Source organism: Manacus vitellinus, unplaced genomic scaffold, assembly GCF_001715985.3.
Source record: "Manacus vitellinus isolate BGI_N305 unplaced genomic scaffold, ASM171598v3 scaffold_46_pilon, whole genome shotgun sequence".
Lineage (NCBI taxonomy): Eukaryota > Metazoa > Chordata > Aves > Passeriformes > Pipridae > Manacus > Manacus vitellinus.
The window spans coordinates 842234-869311 of NW_021940578.1; the positions used below are offsets into that span (position 1 = coordinate 842234).

At 51.5% G+C, this 27078-nt stretch overlaps 1 protein-coding gene across 1 annotated transcript in view; it reads left to right on the forward strand.

Moving 5' to 3' along the window:
* Positions 1-27078, forward strand: part of MEGF6 (multiple EGF like domains 6) — a 70538-nt gene that overhangs the window by 27590 nt on the left and 15870 nt on the right. Inside the window, exons 5-14 of the mRNA XM_029962373.1 lie at positions 13886-14008; positions 20896-21025; positions 21857-21970; positions 22357-22481; positions 24044-24181; positions 24626-24748; positions 25259-25381; positions 25487-25657; positions 25866-25997; positions 26155-26283. Coding sequence (XP_029818233.1) covers positions 13886-14008; positions 20896-21025; positions 21857-21970; positions 22357-22481; positions 24044-24181; positions 24626-24748; positions 25259-25381; positions 25487-25657; positions 25866-25997; positions 26155-26283 — 1308 coding nt within the window. The remainder of the gene's footprint in view (positions 1-13885; positions 14009-20895; positions 21026-21856; positions 21971-22356; positions 22482-24043; positions 24182-24625; positions 24749-25258; positions 25382-25486; positions 25658-25865; positions 25998-26154; positions 26284-27078) is intronic.

A 27078-nucleotide genomic window follows, 5' to 3' on the forward strand; every position in this document is an offset into this window, starting at 1 on the left:
AGTGGGTAGACCTGGTGTCGGAGGCTCTCAGGCTGGATTTGAATTACAGAGCTTGTCCAAAGCTCTCACAACTCAGGGTGGTCTAAACTGACCACAGTAAAACCTCACCCTCAACCAGCAGGAATGTGGAGCCTGTGGTGAGTTGGGGGATGAGGAACTCTCCTCCTTTTATTTATGGATTGTAAGTTTTGGTCATGGAGGAAGGAAGTTTCAAAACACTTTGATAAATACAAGCTCTAGGAAGCTGCAGGAGTGTTTGCAGATCCCAACCACAAAGCTTATTTTGACAAAATGTGGAGGCAACAATAACTCCCGCTCTCGCTGTATCTGCTGAGGAAACTCAGGGCTTAGGGGGAACCTCCCGAGATTGGGTCTGTTTAAAAGATTAAAGGGATTTTTACACAAAAGCAGAAGTTAAACATAATAATGATAATTGTGATAATAATAGTAATAATAGTAACCTTCAAATATGCTAGGCTTCAGCTGTCTCCACACACTGCTCCTCAAACAGATACTGCATTTAGCACTTACAGTATGTGAAAATCTAATTAGAATTTATGGATTTATGGCATCCATACTTTTAAGACCTGTGGTGTGCAAAGCTGTTGCTGGAGAGCAGGTGAGGGAGGGCCAGGCAGCCCTGCTTGGGCTCACTGCTGGACCCTGTCCTGCCCGGAGCCCTCGGAATGAGCCACCATCCCCAAACGCTGTCAGGTTGCTGCAGTGGGAGGATTAAGCAAATATAAACCCTTGGGGATTTTGTTAAGCTCCAGCAGGTCTCAGGGTTTCTGCAAAGTAAACCAAAACTTGCACGGTCTGGTGTTTGTGAGCAGTCAGGGCGCTCCGAGCCCAGACAGGAGCAAATTAGAGGAGGGTGAGGGAATTAAACGTGGGGCTCTTTGATCACATCAACCTTGTTTTGATCGCTGTCCTTCTCCAGCTCTGCTCTTGGCTGGAAATGCATTTAATTCTTCATGACTTGACAGGTTTGTGTGCTGCCCACAGACACCTTTTATTCCTGTTATCACAGGAGTGATCTGGGGCCTGAATAAAAACATCCCTGTGAGGGATTGCTCTGCAAGAGCCTTTCCGTGGGTGGCAGTGACTCTGCACATCCCCATCCCTGTCACCATCCCTGTCCCTGTCACTGGTCCCATCCCAACAGATTGTCAGAGGGTTCTGTCTGCAGCAGAGCTGGAGCCTGGGAGTGATGGGAATGGGATTGGCTCCCGGCAGCTCCGGGTGAGCAAGGGAAACCCAAGATTTATCTGCAGTAGCAGAAGGAAACACAGAGCACTGTATGGCTGAAACACGCGGTCCTGGCACAGCTACAGCTCATTCTTCTTCCATCCAGCCCAAATGCCTTCAAACCCTATTTGTCTCCATTTTTCTACTCCCATTTAAGAAGGAAATGCTGCTTTACAGAGCAAAAAAAGTAACTTCTTAAGCGCAGATACATTTTTTGAGTGCCTTGCTCGGTGCCAAATGTCAAAAATTTGCCAACAAGTGATAAATCTTCTTGAAACCGCCCCATCTATTCCACACGTCCAACTGCAACTTGGCATTTCCTAATCTGGGGGTGATTTTTGATCTGTAACTGAAGATAAGGGAGTGGCCTAATGGTGGTGTAGTGGTGGGGAGCATCTTCAGTGCTGGTTAATGGCTCCCAGGGAGATTTTGGGGAGGACGGAGGATGCTTCAGGGGTGGGGCAGAAGCACAGGTTTTGGCTCCTTTGGCTCCTGAGTTGTTAAATCCATGGGAGTTGCTGAGGAGGGGAAGGAGGGAGCCTGTGATCTGGTAACAGGGTGGTGATTCCTCCCTTCTCACCTAGTGATTAGTCATTCACTCTAATAAAAGGTAATTTGAGAAAAGTGCTCCTGTGCCTTCAAGGTCTGGTCCACACCCTGCTGAGGGGAAGGGAGATCTCTGGGTTCCTTAGGGGAACGTGTTTTATTCTCCATTAGAGTTACGGTAATTAGTACAAAATGTGTATGAAGTGACTATTTTAATTTTTTCAACCTTTTAATTTAGTTTTCTCTGGATTTATGCTATTCAAGTTACTTGTGTGTGTTTATTTGAAGGAATTTTAGTGGAAAGGGATAATAATTCTGAGACAAGAAAGTAAAACTTCTAAACCTACGGATTTATAATGTTAAAAACATTTTGTCTTCTCATTTCCATGAACAGGATGGTCATTACAGAGTGAGGCAGTGAGTTGGGATAATGGTGTGTTCTTATCTGTGTGAGTTCCTCCTCTTGGGTAGTGGTACCTTGAGTGTTTGGGCAAGGAAGGAGGGGGATCGTTTTGTACCTGTTAAAGTTGTTTCTTCTTATTGGCACTGAAAGTTTAGAATGGGAAAATAAACTGCAGCAAAAGCAGCTGGGTTTGGTCCTGTGCAGCAGCTCAGACACAGGCAGGGCTGGTGGCCCTGGTGAGGGACCAGAGCGGGATCAGAGCAGGACCTGTGGCCATGGTGTGTGTTGCTGGTGCAGAAGAGGTGAGATTTCCCCTCGGAGTCTGTGGTGCCCTCATTCCCTGTTCTGCTTTAAACCTCCTGCTTCCAAACCCAAGGGGAAGAGGAGCCACAGTGTTTGTTTGTAACTGGAGCTGCTGGGTGGGGCTGTGTGAGCAGTGCCCAGTGCCAGCTCTGCCCTCTGTGCCTCCTTGGCTCCCACAGCTGGTCCCTGTGCCGGGGGGTTCCCCAGCCCGTCCCCCCCCATGTTTCCATCTCTGGGAGTGCTGCTGGTTCGGGGCAGCCCAGAGTCAGAAAGATGCAAAAATCTCTTTGCTTGTCAGAGCCAAGAACCAGATATATTTTTTTTTGAGCATATCAGAGTTCCAGGATTCACTGGCAGATTGGAGAAAGCACCTTGACCAGGCTCCTGCAGGCCAGAACCCCAAACCCACGTATCCTCTGGTGTGACATTAAAGTGCCAGCTCAGGGCATGCTGGGGGTTGCTTTGGATGGTCATGGCTTTGTGGTGGAGTTCTTGCATATTTTCAGCCCTGGTTTGCTTAGCAGAAGGCCAAAAGTATTCAGATAATTAACACAGATTGCTGACGAATGGGGAAAGAGTCGTTTCTGTGGATATCGGTTCGGACATTAAAGAATTCCTCAGAAAAATGTCACTTTCTTGCCAATTTGGTACATTTGTCTTGTTTTGTTGAAAATAACTGAAAAGTATTTCCTGGCTCTGTACCACTGTAGAGATGTGCGAAATAAACAGCTCTGCCCTTATCTTAGCCAAGCGAAAATATTTCCAGTTTCCCCAGAATTCCCCTGATGCGGATTAGCTTCTCTGATGATTAAGAGGTTCAGGATTTTGGTGGAAAAAAACAATCTTTTTTTTTTTATATATATATTTTTAGGGAAAACAATGTGAATCCCTTTGCATATATCCTTAGAATTATTTGTAGCTGTTTGCTCCCTGTCTCTCCCGTGTCGCCTGTGACTCGGTGTCGGGGATCTGTGGGGACACTGAGTGTCACTGTCCTTCTGGAGCCCCTCAGTTATCCTACATGGCTTTGTCCTGTCTGCAGGTTTCACCATACCAAAAAAAGAACACAGGGAAGATTAAATCCTAAATTAACTGAGGATAGAGTTTGCCCTGGGCTGCCTCACTCCTGTGCTCCCCTCTTTGCTTGAGTGTAAATCTCTCCACCCCAGGGAAGAGGGTGTTTTTATCTCCCCATGGCTCTCCCTCAGCCCTACTACTGAGACAGTGGGTGGACCCTGCTGTACTGAGCAGTTTTACATTAATGTTTATTTAAACATCAGGTAAGAAGCTCTTCCCAAACACCCCACACACTAACACGTGTTTTCAGGAGGGGACGGGATCGGATCCGTGTTTGTGCAGACAGTGGAGTTTGGGAAGACAAAAGGCACTGACTAATGTTTACAGTTTGCAAAATATTCAGCTTTTCTTGGTCAGAGTCCTGATGGAGTCTGAATAAAGCTGGCTGGGCTGCAAACCATGGGGTCAGATATTTGGAGCCCTGAGCTGGCCGGGAGGGTTTGGACCTCGCACCTCTCCCGAGGGTGGCCCGGGAAGAGGAGCTGTGGGTTCAGAGGTTTGATTCCTGCCTTGGAGTGACACCAAGCTAAGCCTTTCAGAGTCCTCTCTGAAGTATTTGCTAAACAAATCACTCTGCAGTAGCAACAGCTTTGTGTGGAGAGGCAGGAAAGTACCAGGAGACAGAGTTTGCTTCTAAGGTAGGAGAGTTTTTGAAGGAAAAAAGTCTTCATCTCAGCCACATGAGGACTCCTGAACCTGCTAAGTGGGCAGGAGCCAGTCAGCACTGTGCCCATCAGGGGTCCTGGGGGAGTTCAGATCTGTAGGTGTCATTGTGCCCAGGGCTCTGCTCCAGTGACAGGTGTGATGGAGCGATGCAGTGGACAGAGCTCTTAGAAAGTGTCATAAACCAGCCCCTAAACCACAATTCTCACAAGCTGTTGTTTGTTTTATCCCTCTAAGCACCACTTGACATAGACAAGCATATTTGTGCTTCTTGTGGCCTTTGCAGGACAAGGGCATTAGCTCTGAAAGTAAATGAAAATTCCCATTTTAGCTGGATTGTGCTAACCCAATTTAACATGTAGGGTCTCCAGTCATTTATTCCTTCAGTTGGTGAGGAGTTCAGGGAAGTGGTACATACCCCTGCCAGGGCCATCATAGAAAACACCCTGCTAGGGGAGTGTTCCCCTCTTTAAATCCTCTTTGAAATGGGTCAAGAAGGCCTTGATGGCTCAAGAAAACTCCTGTCTGGGAGGAAGAGGGAGTCTAAACTCTTCAGCTGGAAAGACTAAAAGCTCTGAGCTGCCCATACCCCTGTCAGCCTGGTGCCATGTGCTCTGTGCACACACATGAGGTGATGGTGTGTGCTCTGCCCCCAGTCACAAACCCTGTCCCTCAGCCTGTTCCTCTCCATTCCCCTTCCATGTTCCACCTCCTGTGTGTTTCTGGACTGCTTTCCTAGTGTCCTTTTGGCCATTTCCTTTTAGCTGTAGACTTCTTCAAATGTCAGAAGAAGTGTGGTTCAGGGTTTGGGTTGTTTTTGGGTGAAGATTCCAGCACTTCTGTTGACCTGTGTCTGTGCAGGGATGAATTAACTCCAGGACTTAACTCGGTCTCCAGGTGTGAAGGACCACATTGTCAGCTCTGGTTTGTTTGGGTTCTTAGAAGAATTTATTAACACTGAAACTGAGTCTGAATGAAATTCCATGAGAGGCAGAGGTGTGGCCCAGCTCGGTCCCTGTTCAAGGAGCCCTCTGCATGTTGGTGCTGTCCTGGCTCAGTCCCCAGGAAGAAGGAAGGACCTGCAGCTGATTGGAATGTGTTGCCATACTCAAACCAACTCTTAGTACTTAATCAGCTGAAGTAAATTAGGTGACAAGGAAGCTCGAGCTGGCTCTGACCTGGCCAAACATAACTTATGACATAAGCAGGACTCAGTTTCTGTTCAAGCCTGATGTGCTTTGGATGCATGTGTTGCACCTCTAGCTGTGTGGGAAAGTCTGAGCCTCTCACCGTTGTCTTTTTTTTTGCAGTCTAAGAAAGCAGGGCATTAAACAAGTTTGTCACAGAGGTTGCATTCACTTGTGCAGGGTGAGGAGGAATGCCCTTTTTTGGGAAATGGCTGTGCCTGGGCAGAAGGAATTCCCAGGTTGTGGAGCCAGGGGAAAGGTCCCTTTGCTGGGTGCTTGAGGAGTCGGGGAGTCACTTGGAGAGCGGGTCACTGTGATCCATCTGCATTCCAGGCAAGGCTAATTTAATATAGATGATGTCTTAATAACATTTCTGAACTGATGAAGTCGGTCTGACCCATTTTTCGTGGCAACATTGATTTCTGCCTGTCAGCACCATGGGAGACGTTCACAGGAGACGTGGCAGTGGTGGCAGTGTCAGGGCTCAGGGGCAGCGTTCCCAGGACCTGCTCTGGGCCAGCAGGGACAATTCATGGTGTCTGGCCGTGGGGTATTTTGAAATGGGTGAAGTGTTTGGTGGATCTGGCAGTGGCCTCTCGCAGGACAGCAGCACGTCTGTGCACATGGGGAGCACAGGCAGAACCTCTGGTGCCTCCCAGTGATACCCCTCTGGCATTTCCCCTCCTGTGCTCTGTGTCCTTGCTCCCCCAGCACTGAGCATCTCCCTGGGCACTCAGGCAGCCCCACTGTGCAGCCCTGTGTTGAGCAGCTCGTGGGATGGGGCACATCAGACTTTACTCCTCCAGACCATTTCCACACGTTTAACTGACAAATTTTTGGGTCAGATATTTTTGTTAAAGTCAAAATATTAATGAGAAGCATGTGGGCTGTTGCCTTGTGCGAATATTAAGATGAGCAGCAGTGGTCCCTGAAACAAGGAAGCTGCTCTTGCTTGGAATGATCAGCAAAGGAGACTCGTGACTGGAGTCCACCTTCCTTTGGAAACTGCTGCAGCAATAGCATGAAATCCTTATTTTCTTCCTGGATTCAGCTTGTTTCAAAATTTTTCGTGGAATGCTATTCATTGCAGCCTAAACCACAAGTTTTAATTTGGAATTTTACTATGGCCAAGTAATACTGTGAACATGTCCCAAAGTAGCAGGGCCTGCTCCCCCCAGCTCAGCCCTGCGAGCACATTGTTTCAAAACATTCCAGAATGTTAAATGAGGCTTTTGAGCTTGCCTCTGGAAAATCCAATAAGCTATTCCTACTTCTTGTTTAATGAAAAAGGTAAAATAAAATTCTAGGCTCCGTCTTGCAGGAAACAGGAATATTATGAGCATTATGGTTTTCTTTGGAGCGCTCACAGTGGCTGTTCCTCATTTCAGTTTAAATTTGGTGACAAAGGTTTATTTTAAGAACAGCGCAGCGAAGATTTGCTGTTTGGGGCTGTTTCATTATCTGCGGGTTTCAGGGAGGTGTGATGGTAACGGGGCACATCCCTAGAGAAAACCTCCCGGTTTGGGGTAACCCTGGAGCCCCCCACGCTGCCCCGGGTGGAAGTGGGCTCGCTGGGGCTCTTGGGAGAGCCTGGACAGCCGTGCCCGTGTTCCATCCCTCCTCAGCCCCGTTTTCGGGCAAATCCGCGGGTTTCCCTTTCAACGGCGGAGCATCCGCCGAGCTCTGGCCCCGGGGCCGGGGGGTGCCGGCGGTGGGTCCTTCGACTCGGACCGGGTCACGTTGCCTCCACGCGTCGGGCACCGAAAGCCGTGCTAGCCGTCTGATCTGTTCTGTCCAGTCCCGTCCGTGCCCACGGCATCCCGGGGCTTTGCGCCGCGAGTGCCCGGCAGCCGCCCGAGGCGGGCTGGGGAGAAACCCCCCGGCCCGTCCCGAGCGCTCCCCCCGCGAGGCAGGGGGATCGCGGCCGCTCCCGGGCCCGGCGGTACCTTGCGGGGGCGGAGCGGGAACCGCCCCCCCGGCTGAAGCTCCCCCGGCTGAGCCGCCCGCAACCGCCCCGCGCATCCCCGCGCCGCATCGCCCGCTGCGGGCCCGGCTCCGTCCCGTCTGGCGTCCCCTCTTCGAACCAGCTCGTCCTCGCTCTGTCCTGTCCCTAGCTGCATCCCCCTTCCTTCCCGTCTCCCTCTCTCCCTGTCCCCGCTCCATCCCCGTTCCTTCCCCTCTCCCCGTGGCTCCATCCCCGCTCCATCCCCGCTCCGTGCCGCGGTCATGGGCCGGCCCTGGGCGCTGCTCTGGTGCCTGGGCTGCCTGGGCGGCATCCCGGGCTCTGCCGGCGAGCACTACCGCTACCTGTGGAGGAGCTGCTACCCCTGCTACCTGGGGCGAGCGGGGTACCACCGAGCCTGCGGCCAGGTAACGTGCGGGACCAAGGTTGGCCTGGGAGAGGTCCCTTCAGACCCGAAACTCTTCCTGGGATTTCTGGTGTCCGGCCAGGGCCTCTTCCCCGAGGGTTTGTCCCCACACCCCCAGCTGGTGAGTGGGGATCCCAGCGGTGGCCACCCAAGTTGACAGACTGGTGACCTGACTGTGCATCTGCCTGTGGCTTGTACTGTTACTTTGTGCTATTATTATATTATTATTATTATTATTATTATTATTATTATTATTATTATTTATTATTATTATTATTCAGGGCATTTCTTACCCTGAAAAGTCGCTTCTGGCAGAGGGGGAGAAAAACAGGAGTTTCTTCTTGTCAGTTACTGTGCAGTTGGGTTAAAGATAGCTCCTGTGCCACATTCCTTAAAAAAAACAAATTAATTCCTTTTTTCTAGGGTGTGTAGAATAGCTTTTTCCCCGGTTCCAAAAGATCTTACCCCGGTCCGGGGCAAAAAGTGAAATTTGATACTGTTTTATCATGAAAAAATTCTGCCTTTCTCTCTCTGTGAGGCTGTGTGAGTGTTGCACAGCGGAGTCTCACATAGGACAGACTCACTGTTCCTCGCTGTTGGCCCTTGTGCAGGGGGAATCCTTGGGCAGCACTGACCAGAACCAGGAGCTGGGCACAGCTGGGGATGCAGCCATGTCTTAGGGATCGCTTCTCTGCAGACTCAGCAGTGTCTGTGGGAAGCAATTCCCAGCCTGCTGCAGCGTGGGAAGCACTTGGCCAGGCAGAGCCTCCCACAGAGCAGGTGGAGGGGATGGAGCCCTGGGTGCTCCTGTTGCACGTGTGGGTGCACTGGCTTCCATGAGATGGTAAATGGGGACACGGAGCACGGGGTGAGTTCGGTGAGTGCACACACCCTGTTTCCTCCCCTGTGTGCTCTTGGCTGCTTTCATGGCAGGAAAGGTTTGTGAGGATTTAGGAAATACTGGAGGATCTGTGGAGGTCACTAAAGACTTGGGATGCTTGGGCGTAATGTAGACATCAAGGAATGCATTATCTCATTGTGAGATAATGCTAATAAATAAATGCCCCAAGCGGTCGGTTATAGAGTGATATCAGGATAGATGTGAGATGTGCCAGACCTTCGGAAACAGGGCGAGTTGCTGCTTTGTTATTTATAGATCAGATGTTTGTCTCAAACACAGATTGTGTTTGCTGTCTCCATCCAACTGTATTGGCTCATTGTAATTCTCCAAGATAAACTCCTGAGATCCAGCTTTGTGGCTGGAATATAAACCTCCAGCCTTCCTTTCTCTAATGCAGAATTCACCGGATCCTGATTCTGCTTATCTCTGCGGACAGGTATCTCTGTGCATGGTCATGGTTTTATCCTGCCTTGTTGTGAGGTGCCTCTGAGGCTGCATGGCTGAGGGAATTTCCTTGTGTTCATTCATCTCGTGGCTCATCCTAAACTGGTATCACTGTGGGTTTGGTTAATTTTTTCTTTGCTGCTTGAACTTTTCTTTGACAGGTAGGAGGAGACATTGTCTTGGTGTGATTTTTAGGGTCCCAGATGTTTTCTTGGTGTGATTTTTAGGGTCTGTGTGCTGGTCTCCTTGCAGAGTGTTCCTGTCTGCCCACCCAGACAGCACAGACGTCCCCACAGCCGTGTCCCCTCACGAAGCAGCTGCCAGGGCACAAGGCTCTGCTGTGTGCGCGTCACCGGCGGCTTTGTTGTGTGACGGGAGAGTGAAGAGGGGGTTTGTGTAGTAACAGTGGAGGTTTCATTGAGGTCTCGAGTGCCTTAATATGCCTTGTGTGTACAAACAGGGCTCTGTTGGGTCCTGGTGTTGGTGCAATGGCTGATGGCAGCGCTGGGTGTTGTGTCCTTACACAGCTGCCCTTACAGGAGGAGCTTTGTGCTCCGATGGGACTTGCAATCAATCATCCCAGTGATGTAGACCTGGTGCAGTGATATTGCCTCTCTGAGCCTCTAAACCAGCCAGGAAACAGCAGAGCTGGTGGCTGGTGTTTGATCATAGTTTCCATTAGCTCCTTCAATAGTGACCTGCATTTCCACCCGTGGGTACCATTCCCAGGCATGTGTTGGTGTTCACTCTGTGCCGTTGGCTCCCACAGTGCAGCACAGGGACCAAGCCACTGTGCCTCTGCACAGGGGCATCTTCCAGGCAGAGAGGCAGCTTGCACAGGGAACAGGGTAAAACAGAGTGCTGAGAGAAGGCTGGAGTGGGTGAGAGCAGCAGCAAGTCCAGAGCAGGCTGCCTGCTTGTTGTTACGTGCACCTCTGCTCTGTGCTGAGTAATGCCCTAATTAAAACCCACCCAGAGACAGAGGTGGGAGCACGAGGGGGAGCTGAGTGACTCTCCCAGCCATGGTGCTCGGGGTAGGGAAAGGTGAGCTGAGGACAATGCCAAGGACTGAGGCAAACCAGCTCCCTGATGCATTTTTGCTTCACTGGATTATTGCAAAGCCAATGCTTCCGTTCCTGAAGTGCCTTTGGAATCTGCTCCTGTGGATGGCACAGGTAGCCTGGGGAAGCTGTGGGCACCTCCCACCTCTCTAGGAGAGGCTGCAGCAGGAGGAATGCCAGTTCCAGTAATTCCGTGGAGCTCTTTAAGAGCCTTCAGGCTTTTCCAAATTCCTAGTTTAGGACAAGATGAAAGCTGAGGGTGTGGAGGTGTTCTGACCGCCCAAATGGCCTTCCTTCTGCCCTCCCTGAGTCACTCACATGCCCAGCTGAGACCAGCCTGAGGCTGGTACCCTCCTTCCTCAACCTAGAGGAGGGAAAGGCTTTCAGGGTAGCTGAGGGGACCTGAGGCATCGTCCTCTCCTGTGACATCCTTGCATTGTTGGTGTTCGCCATTGCCAAGTCCTGTCTGCACACAGGGAGTGTGCAATAAGAGGGCACACAAAATCTCCAGGTTATTCATGGTAGGGGCTGTGCAATATGTGCAAGTGCCAAAATAGTGCAGAGGGGGTTTTCTTTCTAATGCCCTGGGTTCCTAATCATGTCCATGCTGCAGGATGACAGCAGTGATGCTGTGCCCCACTGTACAGGAGCTGGCAGCCAGTGTGCTGCTGTTGGGTCCTCTCCTTCCAGTCTCTACTTCTTAAAATTGCTGAGTTAGCTTCAACAAACCGGTACTGGAAAGATAAAGTCACCGGATCCCACACATGCTCACCTCGATGGATTTTAATTAACCTTTTCCCCGCAGCCCTGCTCTGTAATCTGGGCTAATTGCACAGGGATCAGAGCCTGGCACTGCTGCTCGGCCAGACAGAGCGAACCTCGGCAGCGGGTCTGCTGCCTGTGCTTCCAGCTGGGATCCATCGCCTCCTCCTCAGCCTTGCAGAGGAGATAAACTGCCTCCATACCAGATATTTAATACTTTGCAGACCTGCTGCTGCCACTTTCTTTCCCCTGACAGGGAGCTCTGGTTGGAGACAGATCAGTGTTCCTGCTGGAGGGACCCGAGCGTGGTCAGAGAGTGCACTCAGCCAAAGCCATCTCCTTGCACTGTCTCCTTTCTTTCGCTCTTGTGTCCCTCTCCCCTGTGTTTGATGGCAGCAGGACCCGTGTTAGCCCACGTAGCCGGTGTCTGGGGCCTGATGGATTGTTCCTGCTCAGGGAAGAGGCTGACGAGAGCATTGGCTGGTTCTTTGCTGATCCCCGTGTCCTTGCAGATGAGGACATGAACTCCAGTTTCCTTACACAGCAGGGATGTGATCCAAGCCCCACTCCCCAGCTCTTGCTGCGTGGGGTTCCTGCCCCCGTGGGCTCTGACCAGTCCCCACGACCGTGTCCAGGCAGAGCAGGCAGGCCATGGGCTTGGCACGCTCCATCCTGGCACGGCTCTGGCTTGCTCAGAGTCAGCTGAAGAGAAGCCTGTATGCTTCTCATTTGCTTCCTTTGGTATATTAATTTCAACCAGATTTTGTCAGCTCTCCAGTAGGAAAATAACCCCGCTGTGCCCCAAACCGCAGCTCATGGAGTGTCACGGAGGGATTCGGGTCGTGCTGCTGCCAAGATGTGCACCAAGGGCAACGTGACCCTTCACAGCCATGCTCCTCCTGGCCCTGGGATCAGCTCCTGCTGCTTTCCCGTCCCTGTTCCTGGGTGACTCACTCACTGGCAAACCTTGGGCATGCCAGGACAGGCTGGAGGAGCTGCCACTGCTGGGGGTGGCTGGTGGGTCTGCCCCCTCCCTGTCCCCGGGGACAGTGTTATTTTGGTCACACCATCATGCAGGGTATGTCTCAAAATGTCTCTGGCACTGCAGAGGAGATAAGTGAGGCTCCAGGAGGGCCAACAGGATGTGGTGGGTTATGTGGGAGCACGTGGCAGTGAAGGTGATGGGTGGTTCTACAGCCACAGTGTGAGGAAGGACTGGCCACTCTCCCAGGCCAAGAGGGGATGAGGCAGAGGGGGTTGGGGTGGGGACAGCCTTTGGAATCACAGAGATTTAGAGGGTGAAAAGTACAAAGGGGGAAGAGGAGACATTGAGAGAGGAGATGTAAAATTACTGAGTGTGAGTAATGGGGTGAAAGTAAGAAGTTTATTCAACACATCACTAACTTTCTTGGACAGTAAATTCTCTACGGTTTCAGATTAGAGTTGTAGGGAAGCAGTGGAATAGTCATTTAAATTCAGACAGAAAACTTTACTACGCTATATAAAATCTTCCCAAACCCCAGTTTTCCTGTTCTTGAGCCAAACAGAGCCAGTTCTGTGTATTAATAGCTAATCCTGCCCATAGAGATGAGCAGTGAGTGCCTCAGGGGCTCTAGGGCTCTGCAGCATCCCAAGTGTTTAAAGCCTTCGCAGAGGAAAATTGTTTAATCAGGATTAGGTTGCTTTGCCCGACATCTCAGCCTCACACCACAGCATTTTTCCCCCTAAAAAACCACTCTGGCTTTGGCTCACTCTTCAGAGAGCATCACTCAATGCTTATGTTTCACCTCAAAAATCTATTCATTTTCCTTTCTTTCAAAGTCAAGTGCCTTGGAAAAAAACAGGAAGAAAATACCAAAACCTTCTAAAAGGCTCAGTCCACTGAATTGAGCAAAGGGCTGGCATTACAGAAATCAGCCTTTTTTTCTGGGTTAATGGAGACCACAGCTGCAGTGGGAGCTCCCAGGAGGAGCCTGGCATGGCCGGGGCAGAGGGCATTGTGACTTCGCTGGGAGTCACTGGGACAGGGAGGGCAGAGGGTTTGCATGAGCTCTGAGCCTTAGGTTTTAAAGTTTTAAGCAGTGAGAAACCTTGCAATGAGAAGTGTTCTGAGAAAACAGTAATTTTGTGTTGTTACTGTGCAGCTCAGGAACACCAAGTCACACATGTGTCACCTCTCGCACTTCGCTTCCCGTCCTGGCCCTGACCAGACCTTTCCTTGCTGCTCGCTGATTTTTGTGGCAATTAATCTGATTTATGTAAAATTACAGCCCTGGGCTCAGTCGAGGCTGAGTTCCTCCTTTCCCCGTGGTTGTTGGTGCCCTTTGGCTCCCTGGGGGGAGCTGTAGGTGAGCCAGAGCTCGCTCCTGGAGCAGTCTGGGCTCTGGGTGCTGCTGGGGGCTGCGGTGCTGGGCAGGTTCCTGCACCTCTGGCATGCAAGGACAGGGCTGGGTCCACGCCCTGCCGTGATTCACTCAGGAAATGTTTCTTTATCTCATCAGTAACAGTGTGGCTGGGATGGCAGGATCGCTCAGCTCGGCTGGTGTGGCCCCCTCGCTGGCTGGGGGGGCTGAAGGTGCAGAAAGAGCAGAGAAACACGAATAGACCCAGAGCAAAAAAATGTAAAATATGAGTTAATCCATCATCTTGGAGCGAATGGGAAAGGGGACCATTGTGAGGTGACCAGACGGGGAAGGTTTATGCTGACTGACAAATAAGATGCTTTTTTTTTGGTTGCTGTTCACCAGTTGGGGGCTTGTCCCTGAAATTCCATGAACGGCTTGGCTGATGGAACATAAGGAAATGGCCAATCTCTGCATTTGTTCCCCAGGTCTAGAGTCAGGCAGCAGAGGACTAATAATGCTGACTCCAGACCCCCCCATGCCCACCCCTCTGAGTTTGTCCCCCTCTCTTTTTTGCAGATGTGGACGAGTGCCAGGTCCACAACGGGGGCTGCCAGCACAGGTGTGTGAACACCCTGGGCTCCTACTACTGCGAGTGCCGGCCGGGCTCCCGCCTGCACACGGACGGCAGGACCTGCATCGGTAAGGCCCTGCCTGGGCACTGCCTGGGCACTGCCTGGGCACTGCCTGGGCACCTCTGACCCTTGGAGCCCTTTTTCTGCTGCTAAATCCATGGCAGTGTACAGAAAACACCTGCCTTGGCTTCCTCACTCCTCCCTGCCCTCTGTGCAGGGACCATGGCATGATGCTGGTGGATGTTCCTTTGTGTCCTGGTTGTCTTCCCCAACATGTTTCTGTTGCTGGGTTCAGAGCATTTGCTGTTCTTCTGGGTGGTCACGTACAGCTGTGGCTGCTCTGCAGTTCCCCAGTTTGTTCTGGTTCAGGAGAAGTGACTTCCAGTGCTTTGGTGCTTCTGCTTTTGGTTCTGGATTTATCAGATATGGCAATTGGTGCTTTGGTGCTTTGGTGCTTCTGCTTTTGGTTCTGGATTTATCAGATATGGCATTTTCAGAGCAGATACATAAACTAGATTATGAGGAGGTTCGAGTCAGGCTTCATTTTGACCTCAGCTATTTCCCCAGCCCACGCTGTGGGCACTGGGTGTGACAGACAAGTGACAGTAAGTGTGGCTGTGTGTGGAACTGTGGCCATAATAATCCCAAAACCTCTTCCCTGGGATGTTGGTCATGCATCTGCCTGGATAGTGCATGTCCAAACATTCCCATCCAGGCACCAGGTTTGGGCCAATTTCTTGAAATATTTTTGTTTGCCTGCCCCAAACTGGAGGCTCAGAGTGGAACTGACTGGAACTCAGAGCCTGCCTCCAGCATCTGCTGCTGCTTTAATTAAACCACTTCTCCCTCACAACTTTATTTGACACATTTTTCCGTGATTTGAGGGATATTTTCATACAAGTGGAAAGAATTCCCGGGCAGTGGCATTGCAGGGGCCGTTTGCTGGGTTTTCTCAGAGCACGGTCACGCTCCAGGGTTTTCTGTGCAAACCTGAGTGTTCCAGTTGGGAAGGGTGATGTGAGCAGGAAAAAACCATCCAGGGAAGCTGAACCCACTGTGCCCAGCACTGCACAGCTGCACATCTGGCCACAGCTGCACATCTGGCCACAGCTGCCTCCACTACATGATGATACCCAAACAAGCACAGTGAGACTGAAGGTGCTGGTTCCCCAAGTACCCCATGTTTTGCTGGAGAAATCCAGAAGCAGAAGGATCACAAGTAAAGGACAGTGCCAACCATCCCAGCCCTCTGCTCCAGCCCTGAACTCGAGCTCTCGTGTCGGTGGTGACGGGCTGCTGCCGTTCACATGTAAGTGTGCTGTGGTCTGTCATCTCCTAATTGTCTCTGGAATATGCAGCTCCCTTTCTTGTGGTGTGCAGAGATTCTGCCGCCTCCGCCCCGTGGAATAAAACATGGGACAAACTGAAATCAGGAGTTCTCGGCAGCACCAGCCCCAGAAGGTGCAGCAGTTTTTGAGGAAAGGATAAAATGGATCACCATAGGGAGGAATCTCTTCTTTAAAAGGAATTTCCAGCCTTTTCCAGGTTTACCTGCTGGGGTGGCTGTACCAGGCAGAGCGTTCCCGTGGGATCCAGGCAGGCAGGGCTGCCCTGCTCCTGCTGCCTGCACCCAGCACTGCAAACCTGCTTTGCATTAAACTCCTGAGCAACTGTTTGCCATAATGTGCAGTGTTGGAATTCATCTGCCAAAAGTGGGGGTCTCTGTTCATGAAACCTGATCCACAGGAGGACGTGGGGCAGTTCCTGAAGCTCTGGGGAGCAGAACTGGCAGGATCTGTGTCGAGTTTGATGGTGCCCCTGTGATCAAGAAAATGTGGGAAAGTAGATGCAGACCAGACAGGGCAAGTAAAAGCCTCTCACTGCATGGTTGTCCAGTAGTGTTTCTGAAATAACAACAGAGCAGGACCAAAACTCTGTCTCTCTCCTTTCAGGACTGGTGGCTTTTGTTCTTTACACATTTGTGTCTGTACATGTGTATATAAATCAGACCTTCCTACAGCTCTGTATTGATCCATTAAGCCAGTTGTGCAGAATGATGAAAGCTCAGAACAGAGCAGAGGCTCAGAAGTGACTCCTCTGTTGGTGTTTGTGGTTGCCCTATTCTACCCACAGTTGTCAGGTTGCCTTGTGACATGGTCTGTTGGGAGGGATTAGGGATAACTGATCCAAGCAGTGTTTCTCTGCAGTTTGGGATGATATTCTCTCATTTTCTGGAGGGATGCTGCTAAAATATAAAATATTGCCACTAAATACAAGGAATAGGCCAGGAATGAAGGGAACTGGAGACAGCAAGCCTTTTCCATCCATCCATCCATCCATCCATCCATCCATCCATCCATCCATCTATCCATCCATCCATCCATCCCCCTTTTCTCTGGAGCTCCCTGCCCTCAGAGGCTGCAGGAGGCTCCCGGCTCTGTGCTGGGACAAGCATGGAGCTGGGCTGTAGGAAGCTGCTGGCAGCCCCAGCAAGAAGTTTTAGAGAGAGAAAGAGCCTTTTGCAGTGATTTTTTCTAGTTAAGGTCCATCAAAGCATGGATCTAATTTTTTTAATGTTTTCTGATCCCCACAAAGCCCACACAGGCTCCGATGATGAATCGGCGGCACTGCCTGGAGTGGGATGCTCCAGAATTCCCCCAAAATGTGCTGGCGTGGACAAGGCAGCTTTCCAGGGCTAGCTGGTACCTGGGCTTGTGACTCAGGAGAGCACAAAACCAGCTTAAAACCACCTCAGAACCTGTGTCTGGTTCAGTTCTCACACCATCTCTCCATCACTGCTGGTGCTCCGGGTGCTCCGCTGGGCAGGATTCCTTTGTTGCGTCTTTGTGGTTCGGATACAGCAAGTCACTGCTGAGGGAGGGAGGAGAGGAGCAGCCACTTCTATTGAAAGTGAAACAGAACAAAAAGGGGCCTTGCACGTCCTGGAATTACCTCTGTGTTTATCAGAACCACATGGGCAGGAGGCAGGGAGCACATCTCGGGTCCTCCTCCAGCGTTTCAGTGCAGGGATGCAGGCCAGGCCAAGGCAAGGGATTCAGTGGGAGCCAATTGCTTTTGTTGGCCTGTGGAGTGGAGAGATGGTCTGTATTAACACACAACATGTTTCTGGAAGTTGTCTGAGGTTAGGATAAATCAGTTTGGGATTACATGATGGATCCCTATTTATATTAGGAGAACTTCAAATGAAGAAATCTCAAATACGGCAGCGATGCAACGAACAGAAGGACTGTGCCAGGGGGTTTGTGTGGGCTTGAACCGTGTGTGCAGAGGGTCAGTGTCCATGTGTGCTTGCTGGGGCTTTTCATTTTGCAGACAACTTCCACATTTTAGAGAATTTGACCTATTCTTTGCCCAGTCACACATTTTTCAGCCATTTCTTGGAAGTGATGGGTTTGTGTGATGCTGCAAAAGGGAACATCCTGCTCAGTTCTAGTTACAGCTGCCTGCAGTTATTCTTGGGGTATCAACTCACTGCTTCTGGTGGCAAATCACTTGGGTCTGAAGGAAAGGGGATACAGATGGGAGAGAGAAGAAGTCAGAAGGGCAGCTGGAGGGTGCAGAGATCAGGTATTAAATCAACTCCTGTGTTAGGTGGCTACTGCACAGACCCACTTCCCCACATGCAGTCAGTAGTAACAACGTCTTTTTCATCCCTCTTTATCCATTTCCCAGCCCTGAGAGGGTCAGAATCCCAGAGCAGCATCTTTCAGCAGCACTCCACTCCCCTCAGACAGAGGAGATGGAAGGAGTGTCCCTCTCGCAGACGCTGAAATATCATCTGTGGAAAATCTGTCTGAGCTGTAATTACAAAAATGTGTGCGATGTACAAGATGACACTGGATTTGGCAGCATAGTCACAGAAACGTTAAGCTCAGCAAAGCATCTGGGAATGGAAATATTTTTAGAGTGGTTCTGTAAACAGAAAAAAACCCGAGCAGTAATTAAAACAAGGCCAGCAGCGAGGTCTGCTGGCTGTGACTCTGAGGAGCCAGCTAAGGAGACCCAGAATGTAAGGCCCTAGCTTTGATGGAAAGACACCCAAAACAATTTTAGTTGTTTTGTCTTGTTATTTCTGCCTCTTATTGAATTAGTTCACATCTCAGCACAACTGGGGTGGTGCAGGAGCCCCCTGCCCATCAGTGTCACTGCGATGGCTCAGTGTGACAGCACAGGACTCGTGGCTTGGCTGCACATCGTGCCCGTGCCACTGGCTCTGTATGGCTCACGTAGAGCCAGTGGTGCCAACTGTCTCTTGACAGAGGAGAACCTCTGGTTCCCATTTTCCCAGTGGTCTGGAGTGGCCCCACCATGGCTGGGACAGCACTGGCCCCTTCACTCTCCAGGGAAGGCTTGGGGGGTTTGTTCCTCTTTAGGAGTGGGTCTGTCAGCAAAGAGGTGACACAGAAAGAAACACGGGAGGGAGGAAAACACTCTGTGAGACCTCTGCACTCTCACTGCTTCACCTTTTGTGTTCTCTCAGCAATCTGCACAAAGCTCTCCAGCATTACAGTGGTTCTCTCTGCTGAAATCTTGTGTGGAAGAAGAATCCAGACTTTAGTTTTTTCCACTCTGAAAAGCTGTGTGTTAGAGGCTGTTATTTAGACTTCAAATTCATCTGAATAACTGCATCCTGGGAGGTTATTTTAGATGTAAGATGCATTGGCTTGTTCTACGTTGGCCCAGTGTTTTTCCCAGATGAAGGAATGTTTTGGCAGGCATCAACGTTGTTTTACTTCTTTTTTTTTTAAAAAAGGCACTCTAACAAGCACATTATTTATGGCTATTTTTGAATATATGTTATTAAACACTTTAATATATTGGAATATTTTTAAATGACCACCCATCTCTGCTAGAGCTTGAGTAGTGTAACTCTGACCCAGAACTTTTCAGGAACGTCCAGTGTTTCTGTTGTTTCCTTCCAAATGGATTAAGGGAAACAATGTCAGCACAACTGACAGAAACCCCGAGTTCTTGCTCCAGCCATAGGTTGTGTATGGCAAAACCTTGACCCTATGAAGTTGCTTTTATTCCCCCAAATGTTGTTCAGTTAATTAGAAGCATAAAATGGGAAGTTGGGGTTTTATAATGTTTGAAATGAGAGCGCTCTGCAGCTCCAAGTTAAGGCGTAATTTCTTGCAGGGGAACTGTGTGCAGAAAAAAGAAAATAGACATTTTTGCCCTTTATTTTCCTCCTGAGCCAAATATTTGTTTTCACTAATGTACAAGAGCACAGACCCAACTTGCCTTGGGAATCAGAGGTGCTTTACAAGCAGAGACTTTTTCTGGCAGCTACTTTCCAGGCTTGCCTGCTTCCAAAGCTCCGGAGGTTGCGGAGGGCACCGTGAGCACCTGAAGGATCAGCCTGGGAAAGATGGTTTTCATTAGAGATATTTTTAGCTTTCTCATAAGATTCCTCAGAGCCAGCACATTAGTTTATACTGGAGTTTAAAAAATAGGTTAGAAATATGTGAGCCCACAACTCATTGTACTGTTCTGCCGATGGAAACCGGGGCTGGACTTCCATCCCAGACCGGGGCCGGGTTTAGCCCTGTCCCACGCACCCAGCTGTGGTGGGCAGCATGTTGTGACAGATTGGTGGCTCCTAAGAGACAGAACAGATTTAAAGGACAAATTCCCGATTCCCACAAGGGGCACTTCTCTTTGGAGCTGTCGCTGAGATGCTCAGTGGATAAGGAATAGCTGGATTAACTCAGGAGACAGTCAGTGGTCCAAGAGGAGATTTTCATCACTGTGGAGGTGTGTAATTACCCCACGATGACTTATCTGGCAGTCCATGGATCCTGCTGCAGCAAAACAAGCAGGCAGGCTCAGCCCACTGGCTCACTGAAAGGTGCACCCATCCCAGTTAAACATCCCGCTCCTCTGCTTATCCTGCAGAGACATCCCAGACTACAGGAACAGGGAGGGGGAGGAGAAGGCTGTTTCCAGGCCTGATTAATGATAGCAGGCTTGTAAGGAGTCCACGTGTTGGGTCATGAGGTCTGTTTTGTGCTGTAGCTCAGGCAAAACCTTCTGTTTTCTGACTGCTTGAAATCCTCTGGGCTCCTTGCGCAAGGCCACACAGAAACGCTGTGGCACGGCCAGGAACACCAGTTGGGAATTCAGTTCCCTGCCTGCACTTGGGATGAAATCAGAGCTCTGGCTGGTGTATGTCTGGGTGCTCTGGCTGGGTGACACTGCTGGTCAAGCCCACATGTCCCAGATTTCACACAGAACATCCGGGTCAGAGCCCCGAGTTGAGGGTTGTTATGGGACTTCTGCTCATCACAGAGCCAGAAACTCAGTTTTCCATATAATTTTATCAAAGGAAAACCTGAATATGCCTGAGCACAGCTCCCTGGGCAGTAATGACTTGAACTGGCTGTGGCACTGCACCTGCAGTGACTGCCTTGGAACAGAGTGATGGGAATTCCAGCAATAATGTGCTGACATGAGAAACCTGCTCGCTGACACGGGGCCCTTTGGAGAGGGTGGGTGCCTGGCAGGAAACGTGCTGAGTCCTGGCTTCCCTGCCAGGTAATGCTGCACAGGACCTAGACCAGACCCCTGTGTCCTGGTCTCACCTTCCAGGAGAGCAGTGGGACCTCTTATGGTGGAAAAGAATTATTTGAAGTTCCTGCCCAACGCTGTTGAGCTGATCTTGCCTTGAAAGAACAGGGTCCCCATCCTCAGGGTCTCTCTGGAACAGGGCTGAGTGGCCTCTCCTGCACTGCCCACAGGTTTTTGCAGCAACACCTCCCACTTCTCATTTGTGAGGCTGGCCATGAACTTGTAGCTTGAGCACAGGCTGAGTGTGCCCCAGTTTTAAATTCTCTACATCCTAACAGTGTGCAGTTTGCCCTGGTCCTGCGCAGGAGGCTCATCTGGGTGCTGCTCTCTTTGTGACAAACGTTGTGTCCCTCTGCCCCGCAGCTGTGAACTCCTGTGCCCTGAACAACGGTGGCTGTGAGCACGACTGCGTGCAGGTGACGCTGGCACAGCACCGCTGCCAGTGCCGCCACAACTTCCAGCTGCAGGAGGACGGGAAGCGCTGCGTCCGTGAGTGCCGGGGGCACGGGGGGCAGGGGGGCAGAGCTGCCATCTGGGAGCTGAGGGGCAGGGAGCACACACCGGCACGCTCAGATGTCCAGCAGATCAGACTGGGGGGGTTTCCAGTAAAAACTCTGTGTGTTTTGTTGTCATGGACATATCCTGCAGCTTATTCCAAGGGATAGGAAGAGCTGGAGGAGTGCGGCCAACAAAAATGAAATTATCTGAAGGCACAGGCTGCTGTGAGAGTGGAGGATCAGCAGCGTGTGGCAGCAGGATGGGATCCTCTCCCTCAGCCTGGAGACAGCTCTTTGGCTGACCTGCTCCTGGCTCAGGAGGGAGAGAAGCCAAAGGGGACAGAGCACAAGGTTGATCTCCTCATTCATAGCAGCTGTCATTCAAGAGGCAGGAGGGGGGAAGTCTTTAGCTGTGAAGTTGCTAAGGGAAAAGGAACAACTGGGATATTACAAACACAGAAGTTGGAGGGGTTTGGAGCATCTGTCCCGGTCCTGGAGCAGGTCAGAGGTTGGCAAAGCTCAGGGTAGGAGCACTCGGAGCAAATTGCCAGCACTTGCTGCGTAATGTCTGCAGAGGGACGTGCCTGTGCCAAGGTTCTGCTGGGAGGGTTTTACAGGATCTCTCACCGTGTAAATCCTCCTGCCCCATGGAGCAGTTAAGGGGCAGGAGCAGGGATTCTCTGCCTGGTGCAGAACAGGCTCTCACAGACAGCAGCTCCTCTGCCGGGCACAGCTGCTCGGGGCTCCGTTCTCCCACAGAGCCATGAGAGCCAGGGGGTGTGTGTGGACTGATGCTGCCTGTCTGCTCTGCTCTGCCCTGCAGTGAGGAACCCCTGTGCCGACGGGAACGGGGGCTGCCAGCACCGCTGCAACGGCCAACGCGGCCGCTGCCGGATGCGAGTGCCACCCGGCTACCGCTGGCCCGACGGCAAGGCCTGCGAGGCGTGAGTGCCTGCCCTCCTGCCCTCCTGCCCTCCTGCCCTCCTGTCCTCCTGCCAGGGAAGGAAACTCCTGTGTCGCAGGGGCTGGGGGGTGTTCAGTGTGAACACGGCAGAGGGATGCACACGGCAGGGATCGCTCAGTTGGGGTCCATCCAGGAGCCCGGCTCGAGCTCTCTGCAGCAGCCCCCAGTTTCATGTGATCCAATTTCCTGGGGAGCTCTACAGCAATTGTGAATTCTTAACTGTGTCTTTGTTGGTCTGGACCCCAGTGAAGAATTCAGGGTGCGAGAAACCAGTTAAAAAACCTTAAAAGTTAGTAACAGCAGTCCCTTTGGAAGAATGTTTATGGCTCAGCCTGCCTTGCTCACTGTTTGCTCACCTCTCACAGATGTGAACGAGTGCCTGACTGGCCTGGCCATGTGTTCACACCAGTGCCTGAACACACGGGGCTCCTTCAAGTGCACCTGTAACCCGGGCTACGAGCTGGGGGCGGATGGCAAGCAGTGCTACCGTGAGTACTGCGGGACACGGGGCAGCCTCTGCACATGTTTGTCACTGTCCTCCCTGCACTGTCAGGGCCAAGTCAGAGCAATCTTTGCTGAAGAGTTTCACAGGCAACTTTGGGGCTGTTTACTCCCCCACCAAGATAAAAAACTTGGTCTGAGCTTAAAAGTCGTCATGAAGCTACTTTAGCCGGTTTAGGCAATTGATTTGGGGCCATTTGGCTCCAAACAGGCCAAGTTCTGCTCTTGGGGACTTCGTTGGATGAGTTCAGTCAGCTGCAGATGTGTCACTGGAGGAGGAATTGGGCCAGTGAAGGGATCACATCTGTTCCCATCAAGGAAAGAAATAAACACTGTGATGCAAGAGTGAGCCAGGCTGTCCGTGCAGCTTCGTTCAGCTGGTGCACGTTCAGGACAGGCTGAACCAGAGCTATCAGCACCAGCAGCCCCTTATAGATGTACACCACAGGGGCAGTCCCAGTGCTGGCAACTGGTGTTACTGGGAGCTCTGATGCTCCACCTGTGCAGCTGGACCTTGCCAAGGGTACAAGGCTAAGTCTTCGCAGACCATAAATGAGTCTTGAAAGGCATCACACAGAGCACTGTGAGGAACCAGGCTGATGAGATGGTATTTAAGAGCCTAAAGATGTACACAACTCCCTTCCTAGGAACATGGCTGGTCTCACACCATGATCATTGACACTGCTCTGGGGCCAACTACAGAACAAAGCAGCCTTCCCACATGAGAAGTGTTTCTCCCTGCCCTTTCTGCATGTTTCTTTTGTGCAAAACCTTGCTTGTGCTGCATTAATAAGAAAGGGAAAGAAAGGGTGATAATCATTTTGTGAACTCTGGAATATAGTCCTCCACTGTGGCACATCTTTTGTTTCTGACAAGCACAGATCCATTGGGAAGCATCAAGCTGCCTTTCTTTATCCTCCTTGGGTCTGAACACATGAAAAACTCAATGTTCTTGAAGGCAGAAATTGTTTTCCTGAGGTTCAGGACTGAGTCAAACTCCGTGAAACAAGTTCCTTTTAGTTTAAGAAAGCTTAATTAACTAGACAAGTTTACGGAACCCTTGCCAAGCTGGGATGATCTATGGCTGCGATTGATGTTCGTGCCGACCATTTTTGACATGTCAGGAACTAACGATTCTCGCTGTAGGCATCTGGATGTTTCCCCAGTTAGCTGTGTTCTGCTGCTCCCATTTCTCCCTGGCACCAGAACAGCTCTGCTCTGAGGCTGAGCCAACTTTTGGTTGGCAGCACACGCTGCAGCTTGGCAGGAGCGGGAGCAGTTTCATCCGCAGCCTGTTCATCCCAGAGATTGTCCAGAGCCTGCTCCACAGCTCCGTCCCTAAGAGGCTGCGTGAGATCCCTCGGTTTCTTTTTATACCCCGTTTCCCAGCCCAGCAGTGGCCTCTGTGCAGAGCTATTTCCATCCTTTCCCACTGCAGATCCCCCTCCTCAGCAGCGATGCGGTGCCAGGAGCTGGCTGGGGCGCGGCACCGAGGGCAGGCACAGGCCAGATGTGTCACACGGGGTCCTAACCAGTCTGCCTTTTCCAGGGATAGAGATGGAGATTGTGAACAGCTGCGAAGCCAACAACGGGGGCTGTTCCCATGTGTGCCACCACACCAGCTCTGGCCCAGTGTGCACCTGTAACTTCGGCTTTCGGCTGGAGGAGGACCAGAAGTCGTGCACTGGTAAGGCAGGGAAAGGTCCAGACCTTGAGTTACAGGCACATCTCAGGTAACTCTGAGGGTCTCTCTTGGCTGCACTAGCACACTAGCTAGGATAGAAAGAGATGTGAAGGGAGACATCCTCAAACCTCCACTCAAGATATACTTGGACAGCAATTATGATTTCCAAACGAATTAGTTTTTCCCTGATGAAACTGCTCTAAGCAAGAGTCAGTGTTACAGCTGGGATCACCTTGTGTGTAAGCCCAAAAAGCCTGTAAAAACAGTCTCAAACTGGGAACCACAGTGAACTTCCCACAGGCCTTGAGGATTCATGATTCAAGAGGAACTCAGGAATACTGGCTTGGCATTTGGCTCAGTAAAAGCTCACCAGAACTGGTCAGGGAGTAATTTAACAGTTCCTGTCACCACTGTACAGTGTATTAACACCCTTTGTGTTTTATTTAGATATCAATGAGTGTGACACTGGTTCTCACTGTTGTCACCAAGACTGTTACAACTACCCTGGGGGCTACGAGTGCTCCTGCCATGCTGGGTACAGGCTGAGCACGGATGGCTGTGGGTGTGATGGTGAGTACCAGCCTCTCACTGGGCTCCAAGCAAATCCTCTCTGCTGAGACACTGACTAATGAAGCTTTTAATTAAAAGAACAAGAAATTGTCCTACCTGGTTGCGAGCAGCCAGGCATTTCTTCCAGCTTCTCCCAACCCATACCAGTTTCCCTGCCAGCTCTCTGATGAGTCACTTTCTTAGGGGAAGAATGTAGGGAAAAATCCCCCTAATAAGTTGTTCTCACTACCAGAGCTCTCAAGGACATTTCACAGGGGAAGAGCCAAACTCACCCCCGTTTCAACACAATTAGTGTAGATGGCAACTGAAATGGAGCACATTTTATGTTGAAACCCAGATATCCCTAATCCCTGAAGTGGTTTCACTCCATTTTTAGAGTCGATGGCTTCACATACTTAGCAGAGAGGATGCCATCAGCCTGCTCACTGCTGCATGGCCAGCTGCATGTCCGTGCCCCTGTCCTGGACAGGGGACTGCTCCCGTTACCCCGGAGTCTCCCATGTTTTGTAGATGTGGATGAGTGCTCTTCAAACAACGGAGGGTGTGAGCACACGTGCCAGAACCAGCCAGGGTCGTTCCAGTGTGGCTGTGAGATTGGACACAAGCTGGACGAAGACCGAAGGAGCTGCATCTGTAAGTGCCTTGTCCGTGGGGCCACGGGCACCTCCCCTCTGCCACCTGGCCGAGCCAGGACCGCATGGCCTGGAGCTCCTTAGCCCTGCACCTCCCCTCTTCCAGCCCTGGAGGACACTGTGGAAGCTCTGGATGGTCGGCGCCCCGTTATCCGCCCGATCCCTCACGTCGCCATCCTGCGAGATGAATTCACCCAGCTCTTCGACGACGACTACGAGGAGGAGGAGGAGGAAGAGATGGAAGCAAGAGGGGAGCACACGCTTTCAGAGAAATTCGGTGGGCATTTTTGGGCAGCAGGGGCCAATGCCATGCTTGGAACTCTTCAGAGTTCATTTGTGTTGGGTGAACACACCCCCAGACCTGTCGAGTGCCTTTCCTGTGTTTGGCTTTGCTGCAGCCGGAACACGGGGGTTTCTCTGCCTGGACTCCCAGGGATGCTGAGGCTGCCTCCGGAGGTTCTCACCCATGGTGCCTCTCGTTGCAGTTTGCCTGGAGCGCACGTTTGGCCCCGACTGCAGCCTGACCTGCGAGGACTGCGCCAACGGAGCCACCTGCAACGCTGAGGGCACTGGCTGTGACTGCCCGGCGGGCTGGACGGGCACCCTCTGCAACCAGAGTGAGTGGTGTTGGTGGAGCGGCGAGGGAACCGCATTCCCCCTGCCCCGGGTGTGCCGTGGGGGCAGCCCTGGGGGACTGGAGCAGCCCTGGGGGGCTGGAGCAGCCCTGGGGGGCTGCAGCCTCTGGCTGAGCCCCGTGTGCCTCTCCCTGCCCAGCTTGCCCGGCCGGCACCTTCGGCAGCAACTGCAGCCAGAGCTGCCGCTGCCAGAACGGCGGCTCCTGCGACCCCACCACCGGCGCCTGCCGCTGCCCGCCCGGCGTGGCCGGGGAGCTCTGCCAGGACGGTAAGCACAGCGCTCGGGGGGGGTCTCACCTCGCTGCCAAAAGGCAGGATGGCACCTCTGTGGGGCCCCGAAGTCACACACCAAACCCGGGACCCTCCCCGGCAGTTTTCTTTTCTCCCTGAAATGCTTTTCCATAAGGAAAAGTTCCCGGGGTGCCAGCTGTGAGTGCTGCTCCCCAGCTGGTGGAGGTGGTTCTTTTCTGGTTCTCTCAGTGTGTTAGCAGAGGGTTTGCCATCACTTGGTAAATGGCTGTTCTGACCATCTCTGATGCCACTCTCAGATGTCCCAGCTGTGCTTCTCTGAAGCCTGAAAGCGTTTCCCACAGGATGCCCTACGCTGGTCCCCTTGTAGCTGTTCACTGACAGCATCTTTCAACACTCTTGTTGAACCATCCCAGTGTGAGCTACTCCAACACATCCCTGCTCCATGTGACTCTGTGGGTCACTGAGTTTTGTGTGGAAAAATGTCATTTTAGTAAGGAAAAAGTGGTAAAGGAGACTCTTCACCCTCAGAGCAGTGCTCTGGGGAGTGTGCTTGTCTTTACACTGGAAGACCTTTGCGGTCCCTGTTCACTACTCAGTGGTGACTGGGGGCCAACATCTGTATTTCATGGGACATTCAGGGGCAGACATAGAAAAGAATGTCAAAACCACAATTTCCATGGTAAATTTCCATGGAAACCATGGAGGTATTTTCCCCTGGAAACCATGGAGGTATTTTCCCCTGAAGAAAACCCAAAGCCCTGAAAAGCTGTGATGACAGTAGTTACCCACAGTACCCAAAGGAGGTGTCACT